Source organism: Oncorhynchus clarkii, chromosome 30, assembly GCF_045791955.1.
Source record: "Oncorhynchus clarkii lewisi isolate Uvic-CL-2024 chromosome 30, UVic_Ocla_1.0, whole genome shotgun sequence".
Lineage (NCBI taxonomy): Eukaryota > Metazoa > Chordata > Actinopteri > Salmoniformes > Salmonidae > Oncorhynchus > Oncorhynchus clarkii.
Window position 1 is genome coordinate 17,365,099 of NC_092176.1, and position 13,250 is coordinate 17,378,348.

Sequence of the window (13,250 nt, forward strand, 5' to 3'; positions counted from 1 at the left end):
AAGAAAAATAGAGAGCTCAACATGACATTTAAACTACTCAATCAATGTGAGGACTGAAGTCTCTGATGGGCATTGACTACAGCAGTGAAGTCAAGTATAGTTTCTGATGTCGCTATGCGCAGGATTGCTGAGAGGTGAGAGTCAGGAAGAGATGATCTGTGCCTTGACTTGTTATATTTCATCACTGAAAATGTCTGTTCCCCAAACAGTACAAACATCTTCTGAGCATGACTCCTAATCTTTGGAAAGTTTTGTTCATCGAGAGATGCATAGAACCTCATCAGTGACATTGTTTTGAATAGTTCTCCAATCACTGCAGACTGAAGATCGATACGCTCAAGTTGCAGGTCAGTGAGAGCGTTATCCACATTGAAGGTGAAAGAAGAGGAAACCAACAACATGTCATTTTCCAACACTTAGAAATCCTCAAAACGATGAGAAAACTCACCGTTCAAAGCACGCACCAGCGATGTCTACTTCTCCCACTGGTCGTCTGATAGGGAACAGATTAGTAGTGTCGGAAGGTGGGGGAGATGGTTGGCTTCTACTTGGCGGGTCAGGAGGAGTAATTTACCCTTGAAGGCTTTGACAAGGCTGTACATCTGACGTGCAAAAAGGCCCTTCCCTTGTAGGGGAATATAATCCAGTTCAATCATAAGGACCATGATGTCCACGTTGAAGGCAAAATCAGCCAACTATTCTTTATCTTGCAGTTGAGGGAAATCCACATATTTTACATTCATTTGCAAAAACTCAGCAATCACCAACTTCAGGTCCCACACTCTAGTGACTCCCCATCCCGCATGCGGGAGCGTAATCATCGCATGACACTAATTAGCATAACGCAACGGATATAAATATCCCTAGAAAATATTCCTATTCATGAAAGTCACAAATGAAATATATTGAGACAGCTTAGCCTTTTGTTAATCACCCTGTCATCTCAGATTTTCTAAATATGCTTTACAGCCAAAGCTAGACAAGCATTTGTGTAAGTTTATCGATAGCCTAGCATAGCATGTAGTCCAGCTAGCAGCAGGTAACTTGGTCACGGAAATCAGAAAAGCAATCAAATTAAATTGTTTACCTTTGATGAGCTTCGGATGTTTTCACTCACGAGACTCCCAGTTAGATAGCAAATGTTCCTTTTTTCCAAAAGATAATTTTTGTAGGTGAAATAGCTCCTTTTGTTCTTCACGTTTGGCTGAGAAATCGCCTGGAAATTGCAGTCACGAAAACTGCGAAAAATATTCCAAACTAGCTCCATAATATGGACAGAAACATGGCAAACGTTGTTTATAATCAATCCTCAAGGTGTTTTTCAAATATCTATTCGATAATATATCCATCAGGACAATTTGTTTTTCAGTAGGACCGATTGGAGTAATGGCTACCTCTGTATTTTACGCAAGAATCTCTCTGGCAGCATCAGGTGACCACTTGCGCAATGTAGCCGCTTACAGGTATTCTTCAACATAAATGCGTAAAATTCGGGAATATGGAGAAAGAGTAATCTGGTTGATAGCCCATTCACTGCTCAATAGGGACTCATTGGAACGCAGCGCTTTCAAAACATGGGGCACTTCCGAATTGGATTTTTCTCAGGCTTTCGCTTGCAATATCAGTTCTGTTATACTCACAGACAATATTTTTACAGTTTTGGAAACGTTAGAGTGTTTTCTATCCTAAGCTGTCAATTATATGCATATTCTAGCATCTTGTCCTGACAAAATATCCTGTTTATTACGGGAACGTTTTTTTTCCAAAAATGAAAATACTGCCCCCTAGTCACAATTTAAGCACCTTCCCCAAATTCAGCCATCTCACATTTGTGTGGTAGGAGAGATCTGCATGACCCGTCTCTGTCTCTTCCAACAGTGAGACAAACTGCCTGTGGTTTAAAGATTTTGCTCTTATGAAGTGTACCATTTTAGTGACTGTATCCACAACATGGCTCATTTTCAGAACACATTTACAGAGCACCTCCTGATGAATAATGCAATGCAGGAAAATAATTTTCTGATCTGGATTCAGCTCAGCTACCTGATCTTGTATCTTTTTCAAAAGGCCAATGTTTTGGGCACCCATCAGTGGTCACACTGGATAACTTTTAAAAACCCAGTCCCAGCTTTGCCACACATTTATTAACCTCTTCCAATAAATATTTCCCTGTGGTTGTGCTCTTCATTGACTGCACTGAAGCAAGCTCCTCTGTCATTTCAAAGTCTGGGGTTATACCTCATAAGAATATCAACAACTGCGATGTGTCACGTGCATCACTGCTCTCATCCAGGGCCAAGGAGTAATAGGTGAAATCCTTTACCTTGTCTTTCAACTGTTGATCCATATTCTCTGCAATGTCCTCAACACGCCGTGTCACTGTTCGTCTTGACAGGGAAACATTTTCAAACAGCTCTTCCTTGTCAACTAAACATTCTTTAATGAATTTGCCCTCAGCGAATGGCTTGCTGTGTTTAGCAATTCTGTTGGACAGTACATAGCTAGCTCTCACAATTCCGTTGTTTGCTGATCTCCAGGAGCTAGGGGTTCTGCTCAACACCCAGACGTGGATCCACATGATGTCCTTCACTACCAACCACCCTCCAACTTTTCATTACACCATCTACAGCTACTGTTGTTGTCATTACCCGCTAAGAAAGTTTTGAAATGAATGAATGAATGGATGAAAAGAACGTCTTTTTGGCTGTTATGATCTCCAAATTTCTAATCCTTAGGTCATCACACTGTTGATATAGCAAAGGACGCTAATAGTTCATCGAATTCCATTGTGACGTGGAGGGGGACACTGTTTGGCCGAGGGACACTATTTGTCATGACAAGCCCTCAGATCCTCAAAACGTTCTACAGCTGCACCATTGAGAGCATCTTGACTGGCTGCATCACCACTTGGTATGGCAAATGCTTGGCACCCAACTACAAGGCGCTACATAAGGTAGTGCGTACGGCCTAGTACATCCCTGGGGCTAAGCTCCCTGCCATCCAGGACCTCTATACCAGGCAGTGTCAGAAGGAAGGCCCTAAAAATTGTCAAAGACTCCAGCCACCCAAGTCATAGACTGTTCTCTCTGCTACCGCATGGCAAGCATTACCGATGCTCCAAGTCGGGACAACAAGACCCTAAACAGCTTCTAAACCCAAGCCATAAGACTGCTAAATAGTTAGTTAAATAGTTAACCAAATAGCTATCCGGACTATCTGCATTTACCCTTTGTGCACTAACTTATTTGACTCATCACATACAATACGCAGTTGCTACTGTTTATTATCTATCCTGTTGCCTAGTCACTAGTTATATGTACATATTTACCTCAATTACCTTGTACCCCTGCACAATGACTCGGTACTGGTACCCCGTGTATAAAGCCAAGTTATCTTTACTCATTGTGTATTTATTATTACGTGTTATTACTTTTCTAATATTTATATTTTCTTTCTCTCTGAAGGCAGCGAAAGCAAAGGTCAGAGTAACATAACCAAAGATAGAAAAAAATAATTGATTAAGAGGGAAGCACTTTTGAAAAGGTTTCATTAAAAAAATAGTGCATTCATTTATGTTTCATACCGAGGTCAATTTTGTTTTAGATTCTGTATATATTCTTTCGCCAGTAGCTATTGAACCAAGAATGCCATAACTATGAATATGGTATGTTCTGAATCAGGGGTGGATGGAGAAAAATAAATGTTTATTTAACCTTTGTTTAACTAGGCAAGTCAGTTAAAAACAAATTCGTATTTACAATGACGGTCTACCCCGGCCAAACCTGGACGATGCTGGGCCAATTGTGCGCCGCCCTATGGGACTGCAGTGACGCCTCTTGCACGAGATGCAGTGCCTTAGACCGATTTGTCTCTATCTGATTCAGAATATACCATCTTCATAGTCATGGTACGCTTGGTTCAATAGCTATTGACGAGAGAAAACTGAATATATTTTTTTTTTTGACTCGGTATAATACTTTTGTTTTTTCCTTTCAAAATGATTTCCTTGCGATATTATTTATTTAGCTCTCAAAGGTTTGAGGTTATTCATGTTTTGCTTTCAACATCATTATTTTTGTTTGCAATACTAAGAATGTTGTTCTCAATTTCAAAATGTTTGTATTAAAGGCACAAAAGTAATTCCATACAGTGAGCTCTGTGTTTGGTCGATCCCTGAGTCCAGGTTGCAGCGAGTGATCATAAAATCGAATTCAAATTCCAGGACCAGAACCATATGGACTCACAGTGCCACACCATGGCAGTCATAGCAACGTGTAACTGGTAAGTCCAGTCGTCACATTATGTTTGAAATAGTCTACAGTTTTATGAGGTAGTTATACTAGTTGATTGCTTATTTTAGACATGATCTTTGAAGTTTGGGCATAACCTTAATCATTATATGTCACATAGGCCTACAGTAGCCTAGCTGAGTCTGTCTTTACAGTAGAATGTGAGCCAAAAGATACAGCAGCTAAATCGACTAGCCTAGGTTTGGAATGGGATTTTCTGGAGATTTGGGGTGGACCACGGTTTTGTAATGAATGGGTTTTTTGTTTGTGCGCGTGCCTCTATAAAAAGCTACGTAGGTGACTGGAGGTAGTTATTTGACGCTGCGTGGCGGAGGCTGGAGCTGCTGTTGACGGTACAGACAGACTCAAAGCCCACCAGTGTCTTCCGACACACAGTGATGATACGTTTATTATTTTTACCAAGTGGATTTTTCTGGTGTCTTGAGCGGCTGGTCGCCTATATTTAATCCACTACATTTAACATTGCTGCGAAGATGAAGTTCAAACCAGGCTACGGTCAGGGAGGCTACGGTCAGGTTCAAGCTTCATCCCATGGAGCCCTCTTCTTCTCGGTCTCAAACATCGGTCAATCCGATGCACCACTTCCTTATGTTGCGGTAAGGATAGGCCAATGGGTTAGTAACCTATAATTATAGGCTGTAATTATCGAATACTTTGGCATGCACCTCAATAACACAAAATGGCACAATAAGGAATCTCTGGGTGTTACATAACGTAATGCAGTGGATCTGAATGACCAGTGACTCGGCTTGGTGGAAAACGCTTTCGTAGCAACCTGGGTGAATGTTATTAGCTAAATCCTTCTTAAATTGAACGTATGGTGAGTTCTTGGAGCGGCTATATCCTATTGTAAAGACGCTATCATATGATCTATATGGCTATGTTATCCATTGAACGACATCCTCTGAAATCATGTGGATTTGGGGCTATGATCTATCAAACTTAGGCTACTAGTTATGACAGTCTGGTTTGCATCTAAAGCTACTTAACTAAATGGTCATAGGCTCAAATATACTAAATGCATAGTATAACTAAATAAATACGGCATTCTTCCCTGCAGATAAGATAGGCTAGTGCTAGACTTGCATATTTTATGCCATAGCCTGCCTGACGGACAGTTGGTGGCCCCGGCATTAGACAACGTCAGGTCAGGTCTTGCTGATTGATGACGGGACTATCGGTATTTGCTAAACGCAGTCTGCTTCAGACCGTGGCCAACATGCCAAACGAGAGAGAATGACATTGGACTAAGGAATATATTCTGCCAAAACAGTAGCATGATCTTCAGTGATCCGGTAAACTGGCAATCCACCCCTGACTTCAGTGTTCGCCGACGTCCAAGATCCCCGCCTTCTCCCATTCTGTAACTTAATGTTGGAGCTATTTCATATGAATTGGCGTGCATTTTGAGATAGCCACTATGAGACGATCCAATTATAGCCCTATATTGGAACTCAACCCACAGAGACCAAAAATACCTACACAGCAGTATACACTCGAATTTGGTCGAAACTCAAATGTCATCAGTTTCGCGTGCTCATTGTGAAAAAGAGTAACATTGTTGCAACTCATCGTTCCGGAGGTTGACTGGGTGTGCCTTTTTATAAATGAATATCAAGAGGCAGATAGGAAGGACAACTGGTATGTTTTAATAATTGGCTTTCATTCACATGTGAAATTCTAATTTCCCACGGTATAGGGGCTGGCTTGGTATGCTATGCTATTTTGTTGCCTGATGGTGCAGTCTGGCTGAGTCTTGACACATTGTTTACATTTTTGCGCGTGGCTGTCAGTCTACTAGGGTTCCCCAATCGATAGCCTGCGGACCAAATTCGGTTTTCTGACCATAACAAATAATGTATAGCCTACTAAATATATATATTAAAAAATTATTCCCACACATTAATAGATAGGCATATGTGATCGTATCCCAATGTAAATCAAAGTTAGAAAGTATTCTGTTTTTGTCAAATACTATAGGCTACCTATTTGGGATTCTTGCAGTCTAGTAGCCTACAAATTATAACGATGTTCCGGCCCCCGAACATCCGCTCAATGAAAAATCGGCCCACGGCTGAATGTAATTGGGGACCCCTGGTAAAGCTTATTCAGTTGCCATTACGATAGGTCTATGTTCTGTCAATCTATTGCCCATTGCATGGGTGGTAGCAGGGTATGACATAGAAGCAAATCTGGTTCCCTTGGAAACTGAATAACGAGATCAGCAACCACCATTTTCGAGACGTGAGGTGAGGAAAAATAACAATTTCCTATGTTTACCAATTCTCTCAATTTTATTTAGTCAGTGCAGCCTTATTTGTAGATGGAAGATGTCTGTCTGTCAACTTACGTTCTACACCACCATTTTATTGGATCCTACACTGACCTATGGTTAGATCGTTTTCTAGGCTTGCTAAGAAGCTCTTAGACACTGCAAGGGAGGAATGCTTATATATGACTGATGGTGTACATTAATCAGAAGACAGATGTTGGTGTGAGTATTTTTGTTTAAAAAAAAACACAATTATTGTGCATTGCCAAGCCTATTGGTAAGTCCATGGTTGAATTTACTGAATGACATGCTTTGGTTTCAAGCATTTTATACAGGACTGTGATTTCAGCTGGATCCTTGCATAATGGCACTCCTTGCGGTCTGTTTTATTTGATCAAAGATGTATCTTATGGGGTAACAATATGAATCATATACAATTTTGTTATGTTGAAAATGGCTTATGTTGGAGAGAGATTGTGATGCTATTACACCTTGTCCAGGTAAATGTAATGTCCTTTCCTGTCAGTAAAACTTGATATTTTAATCTGTATAAAATGACAAGACTCAGATCCTGCCTGAGTGTAACCAAAATGAAGGACAAATTGGGTTAGCAGTCTGTGCTTAATTTCAGGAACACACCCTACTTGACTTCCAGAACTCTGAAATCTCCAGGACGTCTGTTAAAATAGAAGAGTAAGGAATGTCAGGGACCTTCTGAATTGGCACAGGCACTCAGCCAGGCAGCAACATTTTGAATGCAGTCACTTGACAGACCATCGATAGCACTGTATACAGTGTGAGCAATGCAGATGAAGCAGAGTCCGGGCTTATTGCAATATTGATCCTTCATGCTGTAGTGATCAGAAGGAAGAATTCATTGACGGGGTCAGAGGGGTCGTGAGGAAGTGTAGTGTTTTGAACAAGCTCCTCAGTACATTTGATATTTGATCTCCAGTTTGATTGTTTTTGCATTGTCGAGAGGTTAACCTGTAAATAAGCATTTCAATGCACCGTGTACTACACATATATCATCTGTATATAATTAATAAACAAACTTGAACTTCATCCTTTGGATTTTGATCAAACTCTGCTTTTCTCTGCCCTGACAGGCCCCAGTTGATGGATTCTGACATGGACTATGAGAGGCCAAACGTTGAGACTATCAAGTGTGTGGTGGTAGGGGACAACGCTGTTGGGAAGACCCGCCTTATCTGTGCCCGGGCCTGTAATGCAACACTGACTCAGTACCAACTGCTTGCTACGCATGTACCCACTGTCTGGGCCATAGACCAGTACAGAGTTTGCCAGGAAGTGAGTAGTGGAGTAATCTTTTTTGATTGTTATTTAATGAAAATCTTTATCTATTTGTCTGTTTTTTATAACATGTCTATGTTTTAGATAATGAACTTGCTGAGGAAAGGTGCAGCTGCATAGAGTCTGAAATTAAGTGTTTAATCCACCAGCCAACTTGACAGTGAAGGAAAATATTACTGAAATCCTCTATTTTAAGTGCTACAGTTGTGTAAAACCTTGTTGCACTTTGATTAACCCGCAACACACAATGTTTACCTTGGACTTAGCGCATTAGACTGGTGATCAGGTGTTAGTTTCACACCCTGCTGGTGGTAATGTACATGGATGTCATGGGTGTGTCTCTCTGGTCAGGTTCTGGAGCGATCTAGGGATGTGGTGGATGAGGTCAGCGTGTCGTTGCGACTCTGGGACACGTTCGGGGACCATCACAAGGACCGACGCTTTGCATATGGAAGGTGAGATCAGCTGACCTCGTTGTTCACTCATACAAATCATGGAAATGGTGCAGTGTAAACCTAGTGGACATTTCCTCTCTGTCCCTCCCGTAACACCACTCATCACTTGCAGGTCGGATGTGGTGGTTCTATGTTTCTCCATCGCCAACCCCAACTCCCTGTACCATGTGAAGACCATGTGGTACCCTGAGATCAAGCACTTCTGCCCCCGGGCTCCAGTCATCTTGGTGGGCTGCCAGCTGGACCTGCGCTATGCTGACCTGGAGGCAGTCAACAGGGCACGACGGCCACTAGCAAGGTGCCCTACATACAACTACGAAGTCCAGTGCTTTCAATCTCAAACAGTGCTTTTCATCTCAAGCATCTCAATTGAAATTTGCTAGCTTGTGATTTATATATTGATTGTGTCACCATTAGAAATGTAGGGTCCACATTTTACTAAGATTTGTAAACGATATACACTGTTATTTACCCTCAGGTTGATGCTGCTCTGAATCTTGTTAATTTTTGACCTTTTTATGGTCATCTTTCAGACCGATTAAATCCAATGAGATTTTGCCTCCAGAGAAGGGCCATGAGGTGGCCAAAGAGCTGGGAGTGCCATACTACGAGACCAGTGTTGTGGCTCAGTTTGGAGTAAAGGACGTATTTGATAATGCCATCCGAGCTGCCCTAATCTCACGGCGCCACCTGCAGTTCTGGAAGTCTCACCTGCGCAATGTGCAGCGGCCCCTCCTCCAGGCCCCCTTCCTGCCTCCCAAACCCCCCCCTCCCATCATCACTGTACCACCTCCCCCCACCACCACTGAGGAGCATCCTGGCCGTCTTCTAGAGGACCCCCTGTGTTCCGATGTCATCCTGGTCCTACAGGAGAAGCAGAGAATCTTCGCTCACAAGATCTACTTGGCCACGTCCTCCTCCAAGTTCTATGACCTCTTCATCCTGGATGCCCGACCTGAGGAGTCTGAGCGGCCCACGCGCGCCACCGCTCTGTCTGGCCGCGAGATGCTGATGCGTGCTGCAAGCTTCGATGTGTGTGAGAGCACTGACGAGGGCGACAGGGCCAACCTGCGGGCCTGCACCAGTGATGGAACCCTGAGAGACTCTGAGGGAGGCCGGAGGGGCAGACTGCTGTCTACCTTGAGCAGAGCTTTTGTCAGCATCCAGGAGGAGCTGGTGGATGACCCAGTGACCTACAACCCCAGGCCTATGACCGTGGTGTACATGGACCAGTCCATGCAGCTGGGGCCCTTCCGCGCTGTGCTGCGATACCTGTACACAGGCCAGCTGGACGAGCACGAGAAGGAGCTGATGCACATTGCACACATTGCTGAGCTGTTGGAGGTCTTTGACCTGCGCATGATGGTGGCCAATATTCTTAACAACGAGGCCTTCATGAACCAGGAAATCACCAAAGCCTTCCATGTACGACGAACCAACAGAGTCAAAGACTGCCTGGCCAAAGGTACCTTCTCTGGTGAGAGCACATCATGTAATTCTGAGAGATTTTGTACACTCTGTGCTAAGTGTTTCTGCTCTGGGATACAGAGGTCTGGAGATGGGAAAGAACATGCTTTTCAAAAACAAGATCAACCTTTGACAGGACTTAGTGAATAATAGAGAAAGAAGAAGGTAATGGCAGTATGATTTCTCTTTGTGTTCCAGATGTAGCGTTCAAGCTGGACGATGGAACGATCATGGCCCATAAGCCCCTGCTCATCTCCAGCTGTGACTGGATGGCAGCTATGTTTGGGGGGCCCTTTGTGGAGAGCTGCACCAAAGAGGTAAGACAATCCTTTTCACCCTCTCACTGGAGCTACAGTGTGTTCCACTGTTTTCTTTTCTTAAACCTTGGTCTTGATCATGTGCACAATATCAAGACCTACTGCAAGTCCCCTAAATAACCAGATAAACACACATTACAATACAATTCACTAGTGACTAGGGAAGGAAAACCTGATGTTGATCTGTGCCTGTTGTCTCAGGTGCTGTTTCCCAACACAACTCGCAGCTGTATGAGGGCTGTGCTGGAGTACCTCTACACTGGGCGCTTCTGTTCCCGCACTGACCTGGATGCCATGGAGCTCATTGTTCTCGCCAACCGTCTTTGCCTCCCACACCTGGTTGCACTAACAGGTCTCTAGTTGTTTTTGCGCACACCCTCTTAAACAAAGCCACATCTGTTGGCAAGACCTGCACTCACTTTGTAGACACACAGAGTATAACATGCACTTACTCTCTCTTCTCTTCAAAAAGTGTCTATTAGGCTAGTATGTGTGTTCAGAGAGCTGTCTGTTCCTAATATTTCTGTTACTTGGCATAAGTCTGTTGTGAGATAGATTTGGCAATATAATTCTGTTGATCTAGGTGATCTCCTGTGTGTTATGCCTCTGTTACAGAACTCTACACAGTGACAGTATTAATGGAGGCTGCTATGATGGGGGCTGATATTGATGGAGATGTGCTGGTGTACCTGGAGATGGCTCAGGTAAGATTGTTCATTGTTGCAATTATATAGGTGTATATATACTTAATACTGTTTTTCTCCAATCTCACAAGATTTTCTAATGCTCATTTTTTTAACAAGTGTTGCACTTTTAAATGTAAACTTATCATGTGCCGGAATAAGGTATTCTATAATGTCTTGTCTCTCTGGCAGTTCCACTGTGCCCAACAGCTAAGTGGCTGGTGCCTTCACCACATCTGCACCAACTATAATAGTGTGTGTCGCAAGTTTCCTCGAGACATGAAGGCCAAATCTACAAGTAACGCAAATACTAGCTAAAGATATGTGCATGAAACTACAACTTTCATTTAAATCTCCCATTGACATCAATGCAGGATATTTTGAGAAGTTATCATTATCTTAATCATTTGTGTCTGCATTTAATCTTGCTAACGTTGTGGCGCCATGCCTCTTGCAGACAACCAGGACTACTTTGAGAAGCACCGCTGGCCACCAGTGTGGTTCCTGAAGGAGGACGACCACTATCAAAGAGCACGGAAGGAGCGGGACAAGGAGGACTTCCTGTACCAGAGGAGGCAGTGTAAACGCAAGTGGCTCTTCTGGAACCTTCCCTCTTCTCCCTCTGCCAACTCTTCCTCTTCTGGTTCCAATGCTGTCATCTGATTGGCTCTCAGGGTACAGGCAAGGCCCCCTGTGGGGATGATTTGGGAAAGTGGAGCATCAGCACTGTTGGCCAGACACTAGGCCCCCTCATTAAGGCCCTCCCGCCCGCCCTCCTTCATTTCTCTTTTTGCATCTGCAGCCAAGCTATACTCTCCCGGGTTTGCAGGGTCAGCTAAATCAAAAATGAACGAAATTAGCCTCTTTTGCTTTTTGTGTTAGCATATCCTGTCACATTGCAGTGCAGAGACCATGAAGCTAAAACCTTAAAGCTCAGTGACTTCAACCTTATGAACAAGGCAAGGTAAATACAGGTGCAGGTGACTGCTCAATATGGTGTTGATATTCCTGCATACACCACCAGAAGGAGAACTGAGAAAGTTATGAGAGGGATTTGCATCAGGTTACAGAACTGTGATCCTAAGCTCATGATAACCATTGACTGACTTGAATTGACAACCAAGTGCTTATCAGCTGCAACAGACAAATAGCAAAGACCAATGACCAGCAAAGCAACACAGAAATCAAGTCTCAGTGATACAACACTTTGCCCTTAAGTGTTTGTACAATCTACCAAACCAGGATGTGTACAGTACAATTATAACCACTCCTCAAGCAGAAATATCAACAAAATGCATTACGTCTACATTACGATGAATCTATTAATGTCATGTAGGACATTGTCTTAGACCATCTTCCTATTGGAAACCACTTTCTGTGCAGAATTATGTTTTAAATAGCGGCGGTTTGACTCCTTTACAGTTATTGCATATTTGAATGTTTGTATACAACTTGCACAGCTGACGTTGATATGAGTGTATACATGACCACAGTGTTCTTGTGACGCAGGGGTTAAAGTGCTCTGTCACTATGACGGGTTTCCGTCATATGGATGACTCATGAGGTTTGATAAATGTATATGTACAGTACCAGTCAAAAATTTGGACACCTACTCATTCCTGTTTTTTTCTTTATTTTTACTATTTTCTATATTGTAGAATAATAGTGAAGGCATCAAAACTATGAAATAGCACATATGGGAATCATGTAGTAACCAAAAAAGTCTTAAACAAATCCAAATATATTTGTCACGTGCGCACCCTCTCCGGCCTCTAGGTCCCCAGGCTGCTCATTATGGCGCATACCTGTCACCAGCATTACGCGCATAATGACACTCACCTAGACTCCATCACCTTCTTGATTACCTACTCTATATATGTCAATCCCTTTGGTTTCTTCCCCAGTCGTCATTGTTCCTGTTTCATGTCGGTGCACTGTTCGTGTTTAGTGTTTCTTGTTTTGTTCATTTATTTATTAAATGTAGTCACACACTGAACTTGCTTCCCAACTCTCAGTGTACATCGTTACAGAATGACGACTCAACAAAGAGAAGAATGAGGGAGTGTTTATTTAGTTTGTTTTGGTATTGGAGGTGATGTCGGGTCCGGGTGTCCGAACCGGCGCTACATGGGAAGCCTCAACCAGTTTGTCAGGTTCCCCTGACTCAGCTGGCCTGACGGGTTCCCATGCCTCAGCGGGCTCGACAGGCTCCCATGCCTCAGCGGGCTCGACAGGCTCCCATGCCTCAGCGGGTTCAACATGTTCCCATGCCTAGACCGAGGCAATCGGGTAGGTCTCAGCCGGTTCTTCAGGTTTCTGCACCTCAGCGGAGGTGACCGGTCCGCTCCAGATCCCAGGGATCGTCTCTTTGGTTGGCGTCCTGTGGCTGAAACCGAACGCACCGGGGAGGGGTACTGTCACGTATGCTCTCT

At 43.3% G+C, this 13,250-nt stretch overlaps 1 protein-coding gene and 1 pseudogene across 1 annotated transcript; one reads left to right on the forward strand and one right to left on the reverse strand.

Moving 5' to 3' along the window:
- Positions 1 to 416: 416 nt before the first annotated feature.
- On the reverse strand, positions 417 to 2,347 carry LOC139389496 (general transcription factor II-I repeat domain-containing protein 2A-like; annotated as a pseudogene).
- A 2,447-nt stretch (positions 2,348 to 4,794) lies between these two features.
- Positions 4,795 to 11,481, forward strand: LOC139389838 (Rho related BTB domain containing 2a). The gene is made up of 10 exons (XM_071136812.1): positions 4,795 to 4,906; positions 7,692 to 7,893; positions 8,248 to 8,351; positions 8,464 to 8,649; positions 8,885 to 9,828; positions 10,017 to 10,135; positions 10,337 to 10,487; positions 10,751 to 10,839; positions 11,011 to 11,116; positions 11,276 to 11,481. The coding sequence occupies exons 1-10, from the start codon at positions 4,842 to 4,844 to the stop codon at positions 11,479 to 11,481; spliced, it is 2,172 nt and encodes a 723-aa protein (XP_070992913.1). The 5' UTR covers positions 4,795 to 4,841.
- The last annotated feature ends 1,769 nt before the right edge of the window (positions 11,482 to 13,250 follow it).